This window comes from Falco cherrug, chromosome 1 (genome assembly GCF_023634085.1).
Source record: "Falco cherrug isolate bFalChe1 chromosome 1, bFalChe1.pri, whole genome shotgun sequence".
Lineage (NCBI taxonomy): Eukaryota > Metazoa > Chordata > Aves > Falconiformes > Falconidae > Falco > Falco cherrug.
In genome coordinates this window covers 62,271,849-62,296,935 of record NC_073697.1, presented here as the reverse complement: position 1 = coordinate 62,296,935, position 25,087 = coordinate 62,271,849, and the positions used below count along the sequence as shown (strand labels likewise).

Genomic DNA, 25,087 nt, shown 5'->3' with positions numbered 1-25,087 from the left:
GCTCTATGCTATCTGGACTAATGAAATACAGAAACACCCAGATAATATGAATACCAAAGAATGTGACACAAGTAAGGCCACATGGAAGTAGCCCAGGTCTACTTTAAAGTCACTGGTCTTGTTCTAGCTCAGCATTTGCTGTCCTGGACTTCTGCAGAAAAATGTCCTCTGTGCATTCTTTCATAAGCAAAGCTCTAGAAGAGATTTTCAGTTTGGATGCAAATCCGCAGAGCGGGGTTTACTCTAGTACAACACCCAGGTCATAATCTTTCCTGCATCCAGGGCATTGCAAAGATCAGTAGGACTGTAACGGTAAAAGACACACTAACGAGTCTGGTTGGCGTGAGCTTATTCCCTCCTCCTCCAGCACTCTTAGTTTTAGTTACACCATGCATGGATGACGACAGTGGATCTGCCAGGCATCAAGCTGGGGCCGCAGATCTCAGTAAGTCAGGCTTCCTGCCTCACTAATCATCCTGGAGACAGCACAGCTACATCCATGTGGGGCAGTACTGGAGTCGGTTAAATCCAGGCAGAGTTCAGTTTCGGGAAACCAACTCCATCTCTCCGCATCTGTCACATAGTTAATATATAATTCAGAGAAAATGTCCATGGATAATTGAGAGTTGACTATACTTTTGAAACTATTGCAGTGCAGTTTTTTACTTTAAAAATCAGCCTATCAGAAAGAAAGGAGAAACATAGGCTAACTGTAACGTGTTTATTGACTTGTGAATAATGAATGTTGCTTCAGAATATCATATCAATAATCACATGCCAGTTGTTTCTTTAGTATGTCCAGTTACTTCAGGCAGCATCCAGTCAGTTACAGAATACTGTGTATTTTTGCTATGAGTGCCTCCCAGCACTAATTAAGAGTTGTTACTGGCTCATGTTGCTGTTGACGAAATTATGTTTGCGAGCTTCCATCAAAGGACGTAAAAAAAGCAGTTCAGTTGGTCTAAATGCCTCAGCAATTATGATTCTTCCAATGAAATCTGTGTTTCAACTCAAATTAGACAGAGTGCCTGCTCCACACAGAATTCGTATGGCTGGACAGGTTATGTCAGCTCTGACACAAGTTTGTCGTTCTCAAAGTCACTTTTGATATCTGCAGTTTATAAGCTTTCAACCAACACATTGCCAAAATTGAACTTAAAAATTGTAAGCAATAAATAAGTGCATATATATATATATATGAGAATTTTCCTATGAGTAATTTATCACAGTTTTCATTTCGGTTCTCAAAAATTGTTTTTAATGAAGTGTAAGGACAGCCAAAGAGACTAAGATTTGCCAATAATAACACCTATAAGGTTCATTTGGACCGTCTTCTGTTTACATATTTTCTGAAGTCTGCTTTTGAAATTCATCATGGTGTTCAACCAGCTAGATAATAACAGCACTTTAAACAAAACACTGAATTGGCGCATAAACCAAGCCGATTCATAACGACATGCTGCAGAAGAAACAACCATTCTGGTCTCCATATAATCACATAAGGATCTAACCTTCTTTTGGTAGGAACCAAGTCAGCGTCAAGGTTGTGGTGGTACCTGTTCGAGCCTTCTGGGTTTTGCTAGGGTGTTTGTTTTAATCACTGTATTTAATAAACTGTAACAGTGTTTCTGCTTCAGTATGTTAAAGAACAAACAAAAAGTACTTTGAACAGTCACATAAAATACCAGTTCCAATGATCCAGTGAATTGGTATACATATGTTTAATTAGCTGTCAGATTTCACCTATTTGTAAATAGAAGTCCACAGCTGAATAGGCAAACTGGTGTTAGTATTCAGGTTTTGTCATATGACACACCCTGTGGGGTAACTGCAAAACTTAAGAGGGGCAACTCTGGAACAACAAAAAGCAGCACAGTGTTTGCTTCCCAGAGTTTTGCTTGGTGTATGCCCTGCTGCCACCCATGACCTGAACAACTCTAGAGTAATTCTCCACTGAAACAGATTAGCAGGCAGAACTCAGAGAGCTATTAATGTCAGAAAACATGTGGAAAGAACAAAAAGAACTTTTGTTTCAGAGAAGCTAAAAGCACTTGCACTTGCGCCCTAATTAAAAGGTTATTGTTTAGGTGCATTGAAGTCCACAAATGCAAATTTTTGCCGCTGTCAAACGGGGCTGTTAACGCGAAGTTTTTGACTCAAGCAGACACAACAAATGCTTGTAACTTTACGACAGGAGGCCTTATTTCTGTTTTCCTTTTCCACCAGGTGTCACTCTGCCAACTTGAACGGTTTGTACTATAGAGGCCCCTATACTGCAATGACGGACAATGGGATTGTTTGGTACACTTGGCACGGGTGGTGGTATTCTCTGAAATCCGTTGTCATGAAGGTCAGACCAGCAGATTTTGAACCTAATATTGTTTAAGTATTTTATTAAGACGATTTATCTTTTATCAAATCAATCCAAATTAAAACAGATGGGCAGATTTTTGCTTCTCATCTATGCTTATATACATTTGGAATAATTCCTCTGCAACCCGTAGTTTTATAAGATATAAATAAGAAAACAATCTGGCCTATGATTCTGTAGATATAAATCTAGCGCTAATGCGTGTACACAACTTTTTTACAAAGGCAGGCATTCACCTAGGAATAAGGACATCTTCATCAACATGGAGAATTTTTGGCTTCTGCAGTAACTACAAATCCTTTCACCTTTTAAAAAGACACTATTGTCACCGTGTTATCTCAAAAATGAAAATTAATTGTACTTATTACAACCAAAAGAACTATTTAAATACAAGAGTAAAGCTGGTTTTCCCAGTGGATGGAACATACCTTCTTTGGAATGGTTCAAGGCTTTAGAAGTGAGTTGCCTGTAAATTCCTCTGATTTATTTATTGCATGTATTGTGTACATAGCGTACATAAAAAGTATAAAGAATGAGGCAGGGAACTGAAGGAAGAGAATGGATGCTACCAGGCTAGAATCAATTGAATCCAGTACACAGAAATGGATTGTCTGTTGTTGCTGAAGCATTTCTAGGCTTCAGTCTGACATGTTTAGATGGTTAGTAATTATGCTTTTCTTCTTCTTCATAACCATCATGCCTGCCTTTTTTTTTTTTTTTTGCTAACATTTGGTAAAAAAAACTGGACTTTGACATATTGAAGTTTGGAGTTTACCAAAAGGCTAAATAACAAAAGCTGCAACTAATTTTAATGTGGCCTATGCTTTGAATATAATGCATGTGTAGAGGGAATTGTATTTTATGTGCAGATACAATCTGGCATTTTAGAGGTTCCTAGTGCTTACTCTATTAATCTTTACTTTCTTTATGTATTTGTTAGACTCCACAACTTGCTAATTTTGCATGTCCTGTTCAGTCATTTGAAAGTGGTTCAGCTTCTAAGCCTTTTATCTTCTTCTTTTCCTTTTTGCTTGTCTTGGCTCCCTGGGCTTTCCCCCTTATCAAGCTACATACTCACATTTTTCTTGTACAAAAAAAAATTGTAAGAGAGACTCTGCCTATCCCTGCCTTTTGTTCCTAGCACTACAATAGACTCTAGTAGCCACTAATAACAAAAATTGCTGATTAGTGCTTGCTGCCTCGGAGAAGATAGGAACACGCTCTAGAAAGCTATCTGATGAAATGTAATCCATTTCTGCTGAGCAGAATAAGCAAATGAACATTTTAAAAACCACATGGATCTGAGCCAAACTTCGGAACTTTTATTTCCCTGCTTCCCTAAAATAATTTTGCTTTTGTGGTTTTGCCAGTCTCCCTCCCTCTGTCCAAATAGAGTTTTTGAATGTGGCAGCCAGTTGCAGTCAAGCTTAACATAATTGAAACTAACTTCTGGCAATCTATCAGCCAGGTTATAACTACATCAATATGAATACAGGTCAGCTGAATGATAACTCCCTGCATGGCCATTTTTCCTTCCATTTTCAACCTCCTAAACCAAAAGTTTGGCAAGAATCCTTGAAAGAATTGCATGAAATAAGGGAGGGAAGAGGTGCAGAACAGCTTGGGGGGGGGGGGGGCGCGGCGGGGGGGGCAGGAAAGTGGTTCATATGAAATGATCTCTCTCAATGAGATAAATCAGATTACACCTAAACAAAACAAGGGAATTAGAGTAGAGAAAAAATGGGGCTCAGGCAGCTAACAAGACCATTATCATGTAAAAATGGTGCTGATAAAAATATACAGTATAGAGGTTTTGAGGTCTGTGCTTTTTGTGGTAATAGGTATCCTAGATAATCCCATCTTTTTCTTGATGTATCAATAAATACTGTGCTAGAGATTTCTAGCCTTCAGCAGGTCCCTCTACCTCTGCACAAAAGGACCAATGGATAGCTCTACAACTGCTTATTTGGAACCTTGTTTAATCAGTTAAACCAAACTAAATTCTGTATCTGACAGGAAGGCGTAACAGCCTATGTATGTGTGTGTATGTATATACATATGTACTTATTTACATATATATTTTGAGCACTCAACATGAAAACAGAACATCTATATATATTTTTATCCAATTTTATTACAGAATTTAAAATGGGTTCCTGTGTAACTCTATAAGCAGGTTTGTAGATATGGGTCATTAATAATATGATGGAAGTTTTGGAGTAGTTAAAAAAGATGTTTTAAGCACAATATTTCCCATAATGATTTGAAAATTCTTTTGCTACTCTAAGAGGAGAAGGCTTTAATCATTTGCAAAAACATGGATGATATTTTGTAGAAATTGTAAAAGCACCCTTAGTTTTTCACAGGAAAATGGAAAGATTAGCTCATGTATTCGGAGAGTATCAAGACAGGTCATATTCCACATAATTTAAGTAAAAAACATGGAGGATTTAGGTAGAGCAAAGCTGCATCTCTAGCCCACACAAAAAAACTCCTAACATGTACAGATTGTGCTCATAAAATCTGCAGTAATTTTTTTGTTTGCTGCAGCATAAATCTGTGCTTTTTACTTACAAGAACACTAATGAAATCTTTCATCTGAGTTAGGTTGCTTTTGTCATACTCTGATGTAACTTTTTACTCTCTCTGTTGGAAGTCATAAAATGAAAGAGGATCAAATCTTTCTTTGTACCTCTTAGAATGCATTTATATGTTTACTGGACTGAATGCTCTTCAGAACAAGGACTTCAATATCCTAGCTGTCTGAAAAGCATCTAGCATACCACTAGCAATATGCAAATACAGTATTTAATCCCACCATCTTTCTATGGCCTTTCTTTGTTTAATAAATCTTTCTGGCCACATGAAAAACACGTGAAAATGTTGTAATTCAAAATGGTTGTCAAATAATTGTTGTCAAATAAATAAATCCTTTATTTTCAACAGGCGAACATAAATAGCTACTAGACAAGAGAGTACAGCTTGGAAGAGAATTCTTTTCTCTGCCTGACTTGCCTGTTTGTATTAATTTATTTCCTCAATAGGTATGAACATGTTCTAAGGTAGTCTTTATTCTTACAAGAGACCAGAACAAAGGCCAGTTTATTTGTTCAGGCACTAGACAGAACAACATAGTAACTCAAAAATAGTTGAAAATTAATACATATCATTTGATACAAATCATATAACCCAACAGAAGAAGAACAAGAATCAAGGAAAGAACAAGGAAAATGTTCTACCAGTCATGATTTAATAAAGAACATTATGATAGCTACCAGCAAAGCGTAATCAAAAATGCATCTTTTTGTAATATTTGTTCAAGGGAAACACCTTCATATTTTCAGTTGTCTATTTTGTTTTCTTCCATTTGCTAAACATATTGGAGATGAACAGAATGGAAACCACAAGCTCAAGTGTATTAAATGGGCAGTAAAAGAGCTACATTTGTTTTCCCTAGAATGTCTAGTATGTGTTGACAGAGCTGAGGTATTGCAATCCAGCCTACCACTTTCCAGTGGACTTCTTCAGCTTTACTGCCTAGACAGAGCGCACCTCTCCCCACCACTCCCAAAACTGTTACTCCTGACACCAGTTCTTGAACCCCTTTTGTAAATACATTTTGTTCTGTCAAAGCTACTTCCCCTTTCTTTTGCAAAATGATATACCCACACAGGGAAACTGAACAACACCTTGCTAGGCCTGTGAATGTTCCTATCATTTACTCCTCATTATCTCAAAAAGAATGAAAGAGCAGCTTTTTCTTCAATAGTGGGTTCTCTTTGGCGATTGTGAAAGAGAAAAAGTACCCAGGGAAGCATTCTATACCTAAATTTTCAAAAATTTCCACTTATTTCTGTCTTTATAAAGTGTCTATTAAGAGCTCCTCTTAGAAATAAAAAAATGGAGGTATTCAAAACCAGAAAGTACTGTGAAATGAATATGAGACTATGTTGGCTGTTTTCCCAGAGTATGTCTGAAAATTGGGAAAACAGCAAGGTTTCAAGCATTCCACCAAAATCCATATGGAATGCATGCTCAGAGAGAAAAGTTACCATTTTCTGTTAAAGCGCTTGTTCAAAGAGAACGTAAAACTTTACAGTGATAGGGGCTCTTTGATGCTTAATTAGTTTTTTATTGAATACACAGTGTTCATCCAAAAATCACCTTTTCCAAGTACCTGAGGGCATCTTAACCTTTGTTTAGTGCAGGATGAAATCCAGCTTGTCATTGCTACATCTTCAGTTAACTAAGACAGTTCCTCTTAATCTTACCATAATGCATCAGAAACATAATGTTGATATCCAAACATTGATTAAACAACCCTGGGGCCAAATGCATATGTTTGCTTGCAGAAGAACCAAAATATGACCTTTGCAAAAAAACCCACTGTAGCTCACTTGTTTCCATCCTTCCTCAGCAACTCGTAAATACTTGTGTATACGTTTCTTTTACCTGTCTCCTATAGCTTCTTTCCTTTCTTCTTTTCTTCCCTTTTTAATGACAGTCAGATCTTTAATCTTGCCTGTTAGTTGTGGTTTGCACACCTGTGAACACCTGGTTTAAGGAACCTGCATAGCTCTGAGGTTCTGCAGAAGCTGAGCAAAGGCTCAGAGCAACTAAATGGTATACTTAAGGCACCTAAAAGGCAATTGGGTCTCTAAATCTATTGTAAGAATCAGCATCCAACCTAGTTTATAAACAGATAGGATTGAATTATCTAATGAACATATCACTCATTGTTGTGGGCAGGATGATAAGCAGATTCCTCTGAAAAGTATATGGTTCTCTCAAATCATTACCTGAATTTCAGTGCATCCAGTTTTGTTATCCTTGAAAAAGTTCCCAAGTAATTTTCAATCCGTGGTCTCTCATGTAATTGCAATACGATATTGTCACAGGAACCACTGGGCTGGCACTGACTGCAACATGATAGTTCATATTAAATTAGCTAAACACAGACAAGTGACTTATGAGCAGAAAGGCTTTTATGTTAGTGATATCCTGCACTAGATGGTGCTCTGCACATGTATTTTCTTAGGTAATGCCACATTTGTAAACTAGTACAACTGTTTCTCCTGATTAAGTTAATTATTAAATTATAGAAAACGAGTAAAAAATGTTAAAGTGAATTTAGTCCTTAACTCACTTTTGAAATCATACATGAGTTCCTAAGGTTACCTAAAACCTATGAAAACTCACAGCATCTAATTAGCTTGAGGTATGGCACATTCAGGCAGTTAAACTGTCTAAAAAGCCTGGCGTTACAACAGTAGCTCATATCTTCTGCTGATCAGTAAACAGAAACAAAACTGTGCAAGTTCCAAACGCTATCTGAACTAAGATATCTGCACTGTTGTGTTCCTGCTATGATTCCTCTACTTCTCACCCCGGATGGGATCTTTCTACTTTTCACATCTCAAGTACCCTGAAATTCAAGGGAACTTTACTGGACTGAGGCCCATCTTTGTGTCATAACACAAATAATAAAGCATTTTAATGTTTCTCATGATCAAGAAACTGAGATTTCGTGAATGCTTGTGGCACCCACTAAATGACATAAATGCTTGTGCCATAGCGAATTTATGGCAGGGAGAGCAAGAAATCCATCTCCTGCCAAGATGCCATACACCCATCTGGGAAAAACACCCTCTCTGAAATCAGTTGGTTCTTCCTGTGGTACTCAGCAAATGTAAAATTCATGCTGCATGTAATTGCCAGAAAGTCTTACAAGTCTCACTCTATAGGCTAATATCTAAGTTTGAATTACTGATGCTTGCAAGACGTACAAACATTTTATCTTGTGATAAAGGGGATTTTAATGATTGTAGCGCACCTCCTTTTTCTTATTTTCTAATAACTTTGAATCACTCATTTTAAATATCCCAGGGAAATTTTTTAAATAAGGCTAATTCAAATTGTTCCAGTCCTCTGTCACAGAATGCTTCTTACCTCTGTTACGCAGCATGCTTAATTAAAGATCTCAGCACAGTTCTCATCTATTCCTTTTATTGATTCTACCTAACAAGGGGCTTAAGAGCTTCTCCATTGATTTCACTACCCCTCTGACTTAGTACAGAAAAAAAGAAAACAGAGAAGTCACACCCGTCTGGAATAACACAAGTCGCTCAACCTAAAATTCCTAAGCAAAAAGTTGTAGAGTATTGAAGGAAGGGAAGGGCTTCCTTTTTGTATTTACACAACTTGGGAAGAAAAGTCATTAGTAAAACAACTTAAAAAAAAAGTAATTAATGTTTACAATCCATGACAATAACTTCAAATTCCAGTTGATAGTTCTCTTTCAGTCCTCAACATTAAACTAAACCACTTGAGCCTCTAAACCTGGCATAAAGTTTCATGTATAAGACGTTAACTGGACACTTTCCCAGCTATGTATTTCTCAACTTCTTTTTTTTTTTCTTTGTCTCCCCAAAAGAACGAACAAATTTAATTAAAATCAACTGAGTCCAGTGAAGTTACACTGGGGATGAATTAGGCATATCACCTGCTCCTCAAGCAGATAATTTATATTGTATCCTAAAGAAAACACAGTTTTAACAACAAATTATATTATTTTCTCATTAATCAGCCATATTAATTATATAGCATTCTATAGGGCATGTAGCCCTGTAAGTCTGTCTGTGCTATGTAATTCATCATATACTAGTGATCATCAACCTTCTCCTGTGTTACCAGAACAAATACCTGCACTTACGTCCAGCACAAGCTGAGAAGAGCTAGAAAGCAAGGAAGAGATTGCCCATGACGTCTCGCTTGTTGATGCATGTGGTAACAGGCTATACATTCTCTATATAGGTCTCACAATGTGTCTGTCTTTTCTACACTAATTAACTGTCAAAACCAAAATTCGAGAGAAATTGAGGCATCCTGCAGCTTTTCAAATCACATCACTAAAGATGAGGAATGAGCATCAGGCTGTGCAAAGTGGCAAGAGTTCCTGACAGAAGTAATAGGGCTATCAAATTCACTTTTGAGGTCTTCTGGTGTATCGCAAAGTGACTGTAGGGAAAATAGAGACTTCATTAGAGAGCAGCACTACCATAATGATTTCAGCAGGTGAAATATAATTTATATGGAAATATACCTTTGTTTCTTACTTGATGGGCGACCTCTTCATCTAAGACAGCTTTAAAAAAATACTCAACTTTGTATCCTAGACTTTGCTCATGGGAAGATCTTACCAGCAAGTACAAAAGACTGCCTGTTTCACAAAGACACATGCCGCATTATGGCTCTTTATATTATCAGCGAGGATACAGATATTTTTGAATAACTCAGTGGAAGTTGATGTCTGGCAGCTGCCTTGTGCCTTGTCTCTGTTATTCACCTTTTTTTTTTTGTTTTTTTTTTTTCACCTACAGTATCTCCTTTCAGTTGAATAGTGCTGGAACCAAAAATGTAAAATGAGACTTGAGAGAAGTCAGCTGCTAATAAAAGGTTCCACTGTCCTTTCTTACTGACCCACTAATTTAAATGCAAGCAACTCTGATGTGATACCAGAGCAAGCTTTCATTGGGGTGTATTTATGCTTACTCATTAAAAACAAAGAAGTTTCAGCAGACTGCTTCTTGGAAATGTGACATAAATCTTCAGCTACAAATGCATTTCATAGATTATTTTAAGCAAAGCCTATATTATTCTCTGAAATAAAAAAAAGCACTGCACTACTGTTCATTTCACTGCCTATTTTACCATCAAGGAGTCCAATCATAGAGGGAAGAAAACAAGTGACCAAAATTAAAATCCCTTTTCGGGGACATAAGATTTTGAAAGGCAGGGGAAATCTGGAACCCTTCTGATTCATGGATCTCATTTTCCTAATATAAAGAAGATTAAAACCCAAATGTATGCATTTTCAGTTTAAGAAGTGAAACCTAGAATATGTAGATATGAGTGAGAATGAACATTTTTCCCCGGCACCTCTGATTTTCTCTGTATCATGTGGCAAGTCACTGAACTCTTTGATACTCTCCTCATGTATGACAGAAATATGATTTGACTGTTTACAGAGCACTTTGAAACCTCCTCAGGAAACATGTAATTCAAGGATTATGTTTTATTTTATTCTACTACTAGCCTAGGCTACTAGTTCTGTCTGATCCCTGTCTATAATCAGGAATCTTCAATTTTTTCACTTGGATAAAACCTTACTAGCAGCAGTTCCTAAACTATATACAACATAAGAAGAGACGTTAAGGCTTTTGTGCACTATCTGCGTACTGGTTTATGGTAGCAAATGGCTCTGTTTCAGAAGCATTTTGCACAGTTAGTAGTTCAATCCCTGGGAGGGGTGTACTGCACAAGTATTTTAGGTTATATTTAAAATGCCCAGAGTTCTCCCTGAAAGATTACCTTTGCTAGCTTACATGCAAGCTGTGTATTTAAAGGAAAGAAGTGCTGACTATAGCAGAAGACTCCACTATACTTACCTCTTATTGTCTCCAGTTTCTAGACTGGCATGATTAATTAAGGAAGTCTGGAGCTTAAACTTCCACAGAGACAGCAGGGCTGAAGAGCAGGAAGTAATCAGCTGTAGTTGGCACCACCATCCATTATATCAATATTCACAGAGACAGGCTCACTAACTCTTAGTAAGAGCACTGCCTGTTATAGCCATTTTAAACACACTGCAAGCTGCCTATTGTAGATGGCAAATGAAATCCAGAAGTGCATAGTATGGTATTTCAGTCAGTTTTCTGTGATATGTACAAAGTAGGGAAAAGTAGTCAGGCACACTAGGATTCCTTGGGTAATTCTAGTAATGCATAAGGTCTTAGAAAATGCAGTTTGCTACTACAGTTTGCATTTCATACTGTGGAAAATTATAAAAAACTGACAAATGCCCACTAACAGGCTGAGCAAGAGATTGTGGTTAAGGAGGGCGCCACGTGGGACGGCAGGGATGAGTACTCTTCCATTGCACATTCCAGCTCTGACTCAGAAGCTCCTCACAATAGAAAACATACATGTTTTTATAATCCCTTGTGCAAATAAACTGACTTCTGCCTTCAGAAGATTCTGAAGATTCTGATTACATCTTGGGTTACCCACACGCTAGCCTTCAGTTCAGCTAAAAAAGCAAGTAACTAGCAATGAAGAAACTAACATGTTTGTTCCTAACTTTTCCTACTACTACCCAGGACTACTGGCCTACCACAAAAAGGAACCGAAGTGAAAACAAAGAAAGAAATTGATTGCTTGGACAATATTAATTATCATTTCCTTAAGCTTTACAACAGCCAAAATCATACATCTAAAATATTAATTCAAAATGTGTCTGGTTTATTAATAACTTCATTTTTTTATAAGGTCTTTACAGTATGAAATGGCAACATGTAACATCATAGACAAATCCTGCTGCATCCCAGGTGAGGAGTGCGGTAGGCACATAATACATGCACGACCTTTCTCATTTACCTGCTATTTTCCAACAAAATTATGTTGTTCTTATTTCAGATGTACCTGATTCAACAGTAATCTTGTCCAATTTGTAAAGTCAAGTGGCTTGAACCTTAGACAGGACTAAATTTTCTTATGTAAGGCCTGTCCAGCCATTAAAACTATGCCAAGAACAACAGCCTTCCAGGCTGTTGCGTTTAAGTTGTGGGTTTTTTTCCCTAGCAAAGTTTCTCTGGTCAGTTAGAAGTAGTATTGGGGGGAACAAAAATAATACATCAGACCCATTCTAAGTAAAATAAGGATTGGTTCAGACATGAGTTCATATAAGACCTTTAAGTGATCTACGCTGCAGCAGAAAAACATGGACTGAAAAACATTAAGTGCAAATTAGGATTTTTTTTCCCCATTGGATTATTTTCACTCTAAATTCTGTGTGTGTTTTCACACCTTCTTCCCTTTGGCTAGCGTTACCACCCGGGAGTGTGGTAATAAGTAAATTTACTTTCGTTTTCTTGCTCCCATTGGATGCATACCATTTCTTAAAAATGACATGCAGAAAATGCTTGGTTTGTGTTTTCTTTAGTTGTTTCCCGCCAGTCTTTACTGTCCATTCAGTAACCTTTCATGCATACAAAACACCATTCAGTTTCAATCACCAAATCAAAAGCACATGCTGTCCCTTCATTCATGGTGGAATTCATCTGTCCATATTAGAGAGGACAGGAAAGAGAGAAGGGTTTCATTCTGTGGTTACCTGACTGTTCACCTTTGGTGGTTCCCTTTAGAGCAATTGGTGCTAAATCCTGCCATAGGCTGCTGCAACACAGCTTCCTCTGGGCATTGTTTTGTTCCATCCTGTCTCAGGCTCAGATGAGGACATCTTGTCGCCAACACAGAACCGTTTTTGAGTTTTTGCTCGCTATTTTGTCAATGACAGTTTCTGCTTAGTACCCACTGCTTTTATCACAATTACTCCCATTTTTCTGTTGTATGTACGTATGTATGTCTTGTTACATACACTGTACCTACTGCTAAATAGGACTATTCCAGCCAGCATGAACATGGGCATAACTTGCAATATTGAGATGCTGTGTTTTTAATGCGATACACATTCACATGCATAGAGGCCTGAAACCCTTAGAAGCCTATTGAAAGACCAGAAAAATCCCATTACTGAACAGGGTCCAAGCAAAGAGCAGCATAGTACACTAAATTACATTGTCTTGTGAGCTCTGAAGCACCATCAAGTTAGCACCTATTAACAACTTATTATGCATCTGCTGGTCTGCAGAAATTGTCAGCATGTATTACTTTGCATCTGCTATAGGCAAGCCTTCTCTCCTGACAGAACAAGTCACATCACCATGCATTTGCTGCTGGCTAAAAGCCTATTCATTCCTGTACCCACATTTACCACTGTGCAAATGATACTTGCTAAACCCTGCTAACAATCTCACATCGGGGAGATGCTGCAACACCAATATGATTTATGTGTTCTTGAATCACAGAAAAGTGACAGAAGCAAATAATATTCAGCACCATTTAAACAGGTCACCTCCTACAGATAAGAATTGAATTGGTATTACTTCAGCAACATTTTATTTCTTCAAAACACAAAGTCTATAGTGAGCCAGCGATGAAAAACCACTGAAAAGCAGGAAAAGAAACTGGTTGTATCACATTTTCCTTCTATTAGTTTCCCTTAAATAAGTCTTAGTGCCAATAATTCTTCTGCAGACCCCTGTTAACCACTGTTTATATAGCTGAAGGCAAGCATATCTTGGAGCTGTTGCAGAGGGCTCACGAGCACTTGTTTTCTGGCAAGAAACACTTCAAATAGGCCTGTGCAAGTGTTCTCTTGGAATTTTATCTTCACTTTCCTTTCTTTCCCCCAGATGGTTTCTTGAACAGAAAGATTTTCAGAAGGTCTTGTAGAAGAAAAGGTGTTTTCCTTTAAGAAAAAAAAACACAAACCAAACCCCAAAAAAGCAAGCAGCAAGAAACAAACAGAAATAGAAAAAAGTAAGAATGTGCGGTGCTGGCTGCTTTTCATCCTGTCCTCAAGGCTGAAAGTCTCCATTCCCTGTTCACTGTCTCTAATAGCTAGATTATCTCCCAGTCCTCTCTAGCTGATTCATCTGCCAACATCTTGTTTAGAGAGCTCCTCCAGTGTCTCCTCTAATTTGCTATGGGGTGCCACAGAGGTCTGTTGCCAACCATTGTGTCTTTATCACATCAAATAATCCCACCTGCAGAGAGATCCGGCTCATCTCTAGGCTCTTTTTTCACAGGTGTCTTCCTCTCTCTCCTCTGACCAAGTCATTCATCAAATTAGTGCCCTTGTGGTTATTCAAACATCAGCTCCAGTTCAGTATGACTGAAAGCCAGGATTCTGAATTTTCTTTCTGTTAGTCTTTTCTTGACATCTGCAAAGAACACCCCTATTCTATAGGAAGTAGGCAGGTTTGACTGAAAAGCTTCACCTTGTGGCAATATATGAATCTCTCAAATATCTTCTTCACATGATCTGTGATTTAACCTTTCCTAGCAGCTATCCTCACAGCCAGCATACTTTTTTCAAGGTTTAGCGATTTCCCTTGCTGTACTATCCCTTCTCTATTGCCTTGACAAAGCCAATTAAATTCTCAATTTTATTCACATGGATTGAAAATAGTGTTTTAAAGAGAACTCTGCTGGGCTGTCATGTTCATTATACAATCTCCTTTTTTTCCTCTCAGAATAGACACATAGCCATACCTGATATTTTTGCATAAATCTGCTTGTGTGAAAGTATGTTTGCTTAAGAAACAGCATATGTGGAAAATACTAAGGGGTAACAACTGTAGGTACAGAACAGTAAAGTTGTCATTCTGCATGTGGCTATGTAAGCTCAGTGAAATTACCCTAAAAAAGTAAGGGGTGGGGTGGGGAAATTAGTCTTTTTTTTTTATTATTAGAAAAAATAGAAAAGTAATTAAAATAGTCTAGAAGAATATACATATTCTGAATCACTAATACCAGGAAGAAAAAAACCTCCTGTCCAGATTTCTCAAAATATTAATTGGAATAAAATGGTTGAAGTCCTGTCTTAAATCCATAGAAGATGAAACAATGTTTTCCTTAATCACTTTATTTGGCACAAGAAAATGCTTCCAAAAATTATTGAACAGAGTTGTTCTTATAAATTGTGCTAGAAACTATAAGTCAATTTTTTAATGTGCATTTAAGAATAATGGAAGGAATAAATAATTAATAACACATACAATGTAGAGGTTTATCTAACAGATAATGGCCCACAAAAGGAAGAGTTTTATTACATTAGGGAATCAAGTGAACTACAATTAGTCTAATGGTTAAAGTGCTAAGAGTACTTTCTAGTTCCCGACCAGTACTGCTTGTAAATAGAGTACTGAGCCTTGTTTTAGTGAAAAGCATATGAAGAAAAAATTGCTTATGGGATTAATTTAGCCCAGAGATCTGTGATCTGTTCACCAGTACTTTTTGTGAGGATACCCACAGTCTGTCTGACTTTTCTGAACTATGGAGGAGAAATACCAAGGATTCTTAGAATGATTCTACTTGTAGCCATTACAGGTAAAGTCACCAGTAAAATTACAGGATCGAGCCCAAATTACCATCCAAAGACATTTTCAACATTTTCAGCAGGACTACTCCTAATGATTTTCTCTACATACATCATCAGTATGTTGTCAAAGCAGGAAGTATACAATTTTATTCAAATAGGCCTTGGGCGGAAGAGGAGTTATATGAACGTGAAGCGTGTGGTAACAAAAGTTAAAGAATATTCATTAGTAATTGAGCCTCAGAAGATAATGAAGACTTTCAGCTGTGGTGCTATACTTTTCTTCAACCAAAATTGGCACTGGCCTCCGGAAGGGTTTGCTTTATATTATGCAGTACTTTCAATGTAGTCTGCATAAGCAAACAAAGGGGAACAGTACTTTCCACTTGCCAGAGAAATTAAATGCAGTTATTGACATTCATTACATGTCTCCACTGGCCCTGTCTCCACCTCAAAAAAAAAAAAAAAAAAATCACAACAGAGTACCTCCAGCCTGCTGAAATTTTATCTGACAAGTCAGCCTCCCAATGCCCATGAATTCACTGCTGTGCAACATGAACAAATCCACAACATGGGGTTTCCCCAAATACAACCAAGATAAGACTTATCACATACTGTAAATCCACCACAGGCCAAGCTGTTGCAGCATTAAGAGCTGCAACACCCAAGTTCTGGCACCAGTTTGCTAGCCAGGAGCCCCCAGCTCTTAGACACATGCCCCCGCTCCCAGAACCACACCAGAACAGTTGGTTGTTCTTGAATGGCCCAGGATCTCTAACAGCCAGTGTGAGAAGCACCTGAGTTGCTAATTACTGACACTGCAACTACAACCTTCTTAGCATCTAAAGCATTTAATTCTTGAGTTATGCTGGAATTATGTCTGCACTTCAGCATTTTTCAAAAGCATGAGAGGAGGAAGGAGAGGTCCTCTCAGCAGCTAAACAGGTGGAGCTTAGAGCTCGAGAGTCCTCAGAACATTGAATCCCTATCCAGCACTTCCCAGGAAATTCCTTTGTCACCTGGCCAGAGGCTAGCTGGGAGGAATGCCTTTCATTGTGCCTGCTGAAAGGCTGTTATTCTGTACAAACTAATCCACATTCATTGGGCTGGGAAGCAAGGCATCACTTTGCAATGCAACAATTAAGGTACCTAGCTGGGGGCAGGGAAATTTGAATTTCAGTCCCTGTTAGGAGACTGCTTTCCTAGGTGATTACCATATAATATTAAAGTACACAAGCAACCATTAAGAGTCAGGAGCAGAAACCAAGTGAGTTCCCTAATAACCTATTCAAAACCATTCATTACCTTGGATTCCAACAGGACACAGACCTGGCCATCCTGTGCTGCTGCATTTTTACTGTTGCTGATACTCAAGCTATCTAGTACTGTTTCGAATTATTTATGCCTGCTACAATCATTATCTATTATTAAAGACAGACATACACCCATCTCAGCGTAGTTTTCCTTTCCAGCCCCTTCAAAGGCATTTGTGGAGCCTACTTCTGACTAACTCCTATTGACAAGAAATAAGGAAAGAATATAAAAACTTGCCTGTTACTCCATTTCTTCCATTTTCTACCTGCTGAGATACCCACCCCTTCTTCTGGTCTCTCCAATTCTTTCCCATACTTTATTCCTCTTTGTGGTCTTGGTTACCTTCCCCTTCATCATCCTTTGTCTTCTGTTTCTGTTACTCATCTTAAGGGTTTTTTTTTCCTTTCTTCCTCTTGTGTTTTTTTCTTTCCCTCCTTTTTCAGCATTCAGTGACGTGATACTGCAGTCTTCTTCCATTTATGAAACTCAAAATGCATAGACTAGAAAAGCAGAGATGGGAAAAAATGGCAGAGAAGCAAAAGTCTTCTTATAGCTACTAGCAAGAGAAGAAAGGGCTGTCACAAGGTTTTGATCAGAACAACCGTTTTCCAACAGCTTTTGATTAGAATCCCAGGAAAGGGAGTTCCAAGGGCAGATGATGCAAAAAATCTAAATTATACAGACCTCGCTGTCTTTAGTTCCTTCTCCTTCCTCGCACTGAGAGCCTTTGGCCAATTCAAAATCCTTGATGAGATTTGACAACATTTCCACCACGTAGTGGTTTCAGCTATCATCATCAACTGAATACCATCTTCTCAGGTGGGAATATTTCAAAGGAATGCTAGTACAACTGTTCATGAATTGGCTCATTATTATCTAATTTTAAAAGAATCCAAGTCTCTGCTTTTTAAAGTGAATTTTTTCCCTCTGATTACTACTGTATGAAAGGCCTAGACAAACAACAAAACCAGGAAAAATGAAAGAGCCATCAGAGTGGAATGGTTGCAGCTAATGCTGAATGAACTGTGGTCTTTGGTGGGATAAAGATCAACATGACAAGCTTTCAGTTACACCAATCAGTCGATACTTTCCAGACCATCCCCACAGTGACAAAGACAGAAGCATTTTTAAGTTGTAATTGAGATTAGCTTCGACACATACAGTTGGAGCCATGCCTGTGAACTTTGCTAAAAGGCTGGCTATGTAAACTATTTATCACTCAGTTTCAGATGAGCAGTTATCTAATGACACCACAAAAATCTCACTATGTCCCTCGCTCCACACGTTCAGTCACAGCAGTGGACTCATGCCAGGATGTTTCAGCTGTGCTACTGAAGGGTCTGCCTCCCAAGGTCTGAAGCACTGTATAGATGCTCCCTAAAGATTAGCATTATTCCCTCTCTGGTGTCCAAGTCTCGTACCGTGCTCAGTGTTACAGCCCAAAAGCACTCCTGCTCTAATCCGGCTCGCTGGATTTGCAGTCACGTGCTGACTGAAAGCCCATGCGTAATACTACTGACTCCAGCACGCATTGGATGAAGGCCATAAAGATGGGCAAGATTACTTTTCATGGATGGGAATAAAGTATTTTGTTTGTTACTACTAAGCTAACCACAACAAAAATAAATATTTCTCTTTCATGTGGTAATGAAACAAAGCCATCATGCTATATTCCTTTTTTAATTATTAGGTTGAAAGATTCAGTGTCTCCCTGGCATGTTTAATTCTGAATCATATATAAACAGCCAGCAACTGTGTACAGTCGAGGAGGGGAAGGTCAGGGAATTAGCTTGATGTCAAGAAAGCATTTCCTATGGAGTCACCAGATCTGTCCTGGATACAGACTCCTACACCAGCACACAGGGAGCCTGAAGGCAGCTGTGCCAGTGTGCACCAGACACGCCAGGTAAGCATCTCCAACCCTGCTGGCATTTGAAAGCTTCTTGTCCTTGGATATTGCATACACAAAGCTTACTTTTAGGGGCATCGTTAAAAGATGAGTAAAAGATTTTCCCTTTTTGCCTCCTGTTGTGGGCAGCACCACCAGCTGGACACCGCTTTAGTGCCGAAGACCCAGCAGCCATTCCATGGGGCCTGGGAGACTGCCACGAGATCCACCGAAACCCCCAGGGCAGCAGATCCTGGAGGGAAGCGTTGGCTCTACTACCGCTCAAGTTCAGGATGTCAAGCACAAGGAAGCGGCAGCAATAACACCGTGGACAGGGTGCTAAAAGGCAGAGTTAAAGTTGTGGGTAATCGCTGCTAAACTGTATGTGGTTTGCATTTGTAAACTCTTGCATAAATGCAAAGACTAGCACGAGTCTGGTGCTGCCCAGCTTAGGCCATCGGGAACACGGAGCCAGAACCTGCCGGGATTTGTTGTTGTTGTAACCTGGACGTTGCCTCCATGTTGCCGTGCACCATCACGCCAACCGCAGCCCCGCGGCGGCTCTCAGCTGCGCCCCCGGGCCATCCGCGCCGGCCGTGCTCCCGCACCGTGGATGGCCGCAGTGGGCAGGCACGCGGGGCCACCCGGCCACCTCCCGCGGGGCTCTGGGGCGCGCACCCCTGGGGCCAGGCCCGGCCCGGCTGCGGGAATGCGGCCCGGCCCGACCGGCCGCGGCCCGGCCCGACGGCCGCCCGCGGGCACCGGCCCTGCCTCCCGCGGCGGCAGCTCCGAGCTCCGCGCGCCGCCCGCGAGGCCACGCGCGGCCCACGTGCCGGCACCGGGGCGCGTCCCGCCGCGGCGGCTGTGGGCTGGAAACAACCCCCCGCCCGCCCCCCGTCACCCCCGCCGGGGCGACGCGCTCCCCGGCCGCCGCGGCGAGATCCTGCTCCTCGCTCCCGCGCGGTATTTTTAGTCGCTGACCCAGTTCCCCGCTCGGCTCCCTGCGCCTCCCCCGCCGCTGCGCGGCCGGGCCCCCCGGGCGGCAGCCCCCGCGCCTCCGCAGACAAAAGCGCCGCCCAGGGGCGGCCCGGCCCGCGGCCCGGCGCCAGGTGAGGAGCGGAGTGCGGGGCCCGCTGCGGGGCAGGTGCGGCCGGAGCGCGGTGGCGGCGCCTGGCTCGGGACGGCCGGGGCCGCTGGCGGGGCGGCGGAGGGGCGCAGCCGGGAGGGGGGAGCCGCGGCCGCCCGGCGCTGCGAGGAGCGGGCGGGCTGGGCGCGGGCGCGGCGCGGCCGGGGCCTCCGCGGGGGCGGCGCGGGCTGCGGTGCCGGCGGCTGGGCTGCTCGGGGCGGGTTTGTCCTGCGTAACCCGGCTGCGGGTGAGCGTCCGCGTAAGTACCGACATCGGCTTTTAAACAAGTGGTAGCTCCCCCCCGGTACCCCGGCCGCGGGCTGCCCGGGCGGTGCGCGGCGGCGGGCAGATAGCGGGGCGCGGAGCGGAGCTGGGGCTGTCCGGGCGCGGGGCTGGGGGGCGGCCGCCGCTCCCCGCTGCTGCTCGGAACTTTCTTGTTTGGTTGCGGGGCTTCGCCGCCCGCCGCTGTGCCGTGCGCGCCGGCAGGGTGGGCTGGGAGCCGCGGGGGGCACAGGTGCGGCGGCGGCGGGGCCGCTCCGGGGGGCTTTCCCCGGGGCTCGGTCGTCGAAACTTCGGGAGGGCGCTAGTGGTGTGGGTTCGGGTTTTTTATTTTATTATTTAAAGAAGCGGAAATTGTAGGCTGCTGGCATGGCTTTTTAGCTAGCTGCATACTGACGTCGTGTTTGAAATGTTTAAAGTCTGGTGGAGTTTGCGGTCACCCCCCGGACTGCTTCGGCCCCGCGGTGGGAGCGCTGCGCTCCCGGGGCTTTGAGTGTGGCTTTAATGCTCACTCCTCCGCTTGCTGCTATTAATACCACGCAAGGCTGGCGAGGAGAGCCAGCACTGGAAAAGGACGTTGAGCTTAAACTTGATGCTGTTGTGCCAAGGCGAGAGTGCAGATATTTAAAATAAATAATAAAAAAACCACCCCAGCAAACACCACCCTCCAAACAACCCACGCCCCCCCCCCCCCCCCCCCCCCCCGCACCACTGTTTTTTTTTTTACTTTACGCTCAGAGCCGAGCATCCCCTTCTCGGTAGGGATGTGTAGGTTCTGGCTTTCACGTTCTGCCACCAGAACGAAGCTGTGGTTCGGTGGGGTTTTGTTGTTTGTTTTATGCCTGTGATGTGACGGGCAGTGCAGCTGTTTAAAGCCCACACCAGGGACTCATCTGAAAGATGAAGTCCCACACTGTGACAGATACACGCCTTTCACTTAGGCAAGTAGAATAAATCGTTATTGGTCGTTGCCTGTGCATTGTAAGGTTGGTTAACAGTCTAAAAGTAGTTGTGATGTAAAATACTACTAAGTCTAGCAGATCAGGTGATATGTACACTGATGAATACCGATAGCTAATATTGTTACTTTTCCTTTTTCTAAATGAGCTCTATACACAGTAAGATCTCTCTCTGAAGTGAGGAGAGGTAACCTTTTCATAAACTTTTTTTTTTTTTTTTTTTTTTTTTAGCAGGAAAGCTTTAGGCTGCTTGGTTTCTATCACTGAAGTTTTCAGAACGGATGGTGGTGACCAATATGATGAAGTTCACTGTCTGGATTACTAAATAAGACAGGTATTAGAAATTGTTTATTCTTCGTGACATGCACTGTGCCCCTGTGGAACTACAGTGATGCATTGTAGCGGCTGGCTTGCGTGACTCCACACCAGCCGCTGGGGCTAACTTAGCTCTTCTAATGCTAATTATCGTGGGTGAGCAATAGGCTGCTGTTTGAGCTCTGTTTTTATGGAGTGTAATTGTACATGTGGTCACAAGGCTGTATTTGAAATTCATATAGTCACTTTTAAACTATTGCAGAGTTCTGATTTCTGGCAGAGATCAGTCTGCTTCAGAACTGTGGCTGAAATAATGATAATAATCTGATAACTGATGCTAAAACTTTACCTAGCATCGTTTTCCATCCAGGGTAAACAGGATGCTGCATGTAAAGGTTCTGAAACTTAAAAATATTTGAACAAATGTTAAACTGTGGTAGCTGACACCTTAAAACGGGTTTCATGGTATCTTTCTGAGCAGTCTAGATTCAGTAACTAGCAAGCCTTACTACTGGATGCATAACTGTTCCTGGTTCTCATATGGTTTACTTAATCAGTTCTCAGGTATTGATTTCAGCTGTAAGACTAAGTCTGCAAAAATGTGATGCAGAGGCCTGACAAAGTCGAGGTTTGGCAGAGTAATGACACTCCAAATGCATTTGGGACTCCTGTTTCTAACTCTTGAATTTTGAGGTTTCAAACTTGTGTCGGCACTCCTGTATGGCAGTGGGTTTCTTTTTTAGGAAGAGCCAAGATTCTTGCACAGAGGTGGATTGTTATGAAAAATGTCAACTAAAAGGAGGCTTTTCTCTCTCTTTTTTTTTTTTTTTTTTTTAACTTGTAGAACTTAGCATTGATCTGGGATCTAACATGTCAGGTAGCTAATGAACTCAACAATGTAGCAAAGTAATGATTTAGATTCATAATAGGAACTGTGGAATGCAGGTTAGCCAGCTGATAGTGTGAGACTAATTTTATATATATATATAAAAATAAAAGCATAAGTATATTTTTATACACATATATATGCATTTTATACATGCATGAATGTATCATTATATATATAGAGAGAGAGAAATGTGGTATCTTACATATTCATGTAAGATGCTAAGATGTGCCACTGCTATATTGTGATTGTGTGATGCTGAGAAATACCTATGTGAGCAAAAGTGCCACATGTGGTATGGTCCAGCACAAGCTGCTGAAGTGATTGCCTACCCCAAAGTCCCTATCTTTGTTCGGGTTATTTTGTTATCTTCATTCAATCTCATAATATTTACTGTTTAATTGGGAAAATCAAGCCCATTTAAAGTTGCCTTTATCCCATGAATTCAGAGGATTACCTGGCAAGTTTGTGGAATGCTCAGTTTGTGCAGTAGTTTGGAGTTAAAGCTGGACAAGGTTAATGCTCCTTATTCTGCTTTACTTAAGTTTTTGTGGAAACAAGAGTTAGTGCTTCTTCAGTGTTTGTGAAGTGTAACTGGCCGTTATATAGTTTCTTTTAAGCAAACATAAAAGTGAGAATGGCAACAGCCTAGTTCTCTTTTAAGGGAGTATCTGTACTGTGGAAATTTTTCCTTAATTCATGTTTGAAGATGGTGTGAGTGTATGGTTTGAAGTGTATGAGTTCCTCTGAAAGAGGCATGGGAAGAGTTGTTTTCTGTGTTCCTGTTTTCTTCTTGTCAGAGATTATTAAACATCACTGATTTATTATTTTTTTCAATAATAAAGTATACCTGTGCATAGACGATGTACTCTGTGGAATAATGTTCTTTGTTCTCTAAGTGACAAAATAATAGTAATTATGGGTCTCAGTTCTCTGCATTAGTGGGCTTTTTAAAGTACCAAAAAGTTTCTGTCAGGACTTAACTTTCCACCGAACAGTATATTTTCCCTTTTTTTCCATTCCTAGCACCTGTAACTCCAGTTTTATTTCACTGAATTTTACTTCCCTTGGATGAATTGCATTAATTCTTAACGATTCTGGCATTTTTCCACTTAACTTACTTACCTCAGACTGTTTCAGTTAGTTTCTATTTAGGTTCATTCAGTTTAGTTTTTGTGTTAGGAAGAACCGAAGCTGGCATTAGTGCATGGCTATGATGTGATCTGTGCATTGCCTGCTTACATCGACTCTCTGGTCTCTGTTGTCATTCCTTTTTAGATGGTTCCCCTAGGTGTGTCATTTTGTTTCACTTTATGATAAAACTATTTTAGCTCTTCCAGTTTACTGAAATCTAAAGTTGCCAGTGTGCTCTTAGCAATCTTCAAATACTTAGAGATTTCACAATTATTTTTCTTCTTGCAGTCTTAAATTTCTATTAAGAAATGGATACTAGCTCATTTTTGCATTTAACATGAATGTGGATACATGTTACTATGAAATATGGGAATTCTGCAGGGAAATGAAACTAGTGCACTGAAAGCAGTAGGAGTTGAGATGTTGTAACCCACATTGGGTTTTGATGAACTGGTTCCTACTGCAGTCCCCACTGGATGTGCACGTGGTGGTTGTCTTTATGCTCGGAGTGACAGTGGTATCAGCTGTACAGCATGCTCCCTGAGGTGGGGTAAAACAGGCTGAATGTGTGTGGTGTAGCACTTCATTCTAATGGCTGGTATTCCTAGTATCTATACCTTTTACTGTATACTCTGTGTGCTATCTCTAACAGGAAGAGACAAGAAAACCTTGCTTCCAGAGCTAGTTTCCCTGCTGTGTTTGCCCCATTCACATCAGTGAAGAAATTGGACAGGCCTTCTTCAAGCAAAAGCAGGGCTATTGAAGGAAGAATTTTCATTACCATGAAAAATATGTTTATAGCTATGTTAAGTAACTCTGGTTTTCCTGTGATCTCCTGGCAGTGTATGAGGTCCATATAGTGTCCTGGACATGTCAGTTTAATGGCATCAGCTGACATCTGTGACATCTAGACAGAGTGACCTGTGAAAGGTGCTCCTTTTTCCTTTGTGAGATCAGCTGTAAATCAACAGATCTGGCCAAAAAAGAAATGCTTTTAGCCATTTTGCTCCCAAACAAGTGTGAGTGTACTCTTGGATGAGTGAGTATTTGGTGCTGGGAGTTTTACAGACTTCTGTTTTGCCTCTGTTCATCTCCTGTTGGAGCTTTAGCTGAGCCTGCTGGAGAAAGATGCTTGACTGATCATGTCTCTAGTGTTGGATTCCAACAGACTGAATAATCTTGTTTGAAGAATTTAGAGAAGAGGAGGATTTTGCACCATTGTTCCAGGAGTGTTTGGGAGCCAAGGGTGTGTATGCAAATAGGTGGCCTGATAGAGTTGTGGTAAAGAGTGTGGGCTGGTAAATAAACTGCCATGAAACAAGAAAGTCTTTGAACTTGTCTGTCAGCTATGGTTTGTTATTAACCTTTATTACGTTACTTGGTGTTTTACCTGGGTGCTCTGAAGTCAAAGTAGGACTGCTGCCTGTGCTAGATCAGGTCAGCCATGGCAGGATCTGACTGAGTCTTGAAAAAATCGCTGTGGATGGAGGTTCTGTAACCTATTTTGGATATTCCAGCAAATAACTTTGTTCAAAGAAAGAAATAACTTGAACTGGGATGGTAACTGAGCTATGTACAGGATTTTAGGCAAGGGATGTTGTAGGAGTCACTTAGCAGTTGTAACCAGTTTTGGTACTGCACTTTTTCAGAAAATCTGAAGAGACCTTCAAGGAAATTGATCTAAAGTAAGCTGTTGGTGCCCTTTGCCTCTACAATTACACAGATAGATGATTCATCCAGTTGCAGTGCAGGGCCCTAGCTCTTTGTAGCAGCTCTAAGCTGCGAGATCATAGTTCTGCCTGTAGGTGCTGTGCA

The 25,087-nt window shown here is 40.9% G+C and overlaps 2 protein-coding genes across 3 annotated transcripts in view; both read left to right on the top strand.

Moving 5' to 3' along the window:
* Nucleotides 1-10,063, top strand: part of FGL1 (fibrinogen like 1) — a 30,863-nt gene extending 20,800 nt beyond the window's left edge. The window contains exons 10-11 of one of the 2 annotated variants that reach the window (XM_055713091.1): nucleotides 2,227-5,415; nucleotides 9,751-10,063. In XM_055713091.1, the coding sequence (XP_055569066.1) occupies nucleotides 2,227-2,386 (160 nt within the window). In that variant the 3' untranslated portion in view covers nucleotides 2,387-5,415; nucleotides 9,751-10,063. Of the gene's footprint in view, nucleotides 1-2,226; nucleotides 5,416-9,750 lie in introns of those variants that run through there. The other variant, XM_027802186.2, reaches the window with a different exon arrangement.
* Nucleotides 10,064-21,171: 11,108 nt separating this feature from the next.
* The window catches only part of MTUS1 (microtubule associated scaffold protein 1), a 129,202-nt gene continuing 125,286 nt past the window's right edge, over nucleotides 21,172-25,087 (top strand). The window contains exon 1 of the mRNA XM_027802159.2: nucleotides 21,172-21,271. The gene's annotated coding sequence lies outside the window, so the exon portion shown is untranslated. The remainder of the gene's footprint in view (nucleotides 21,272-25,087) is intronic.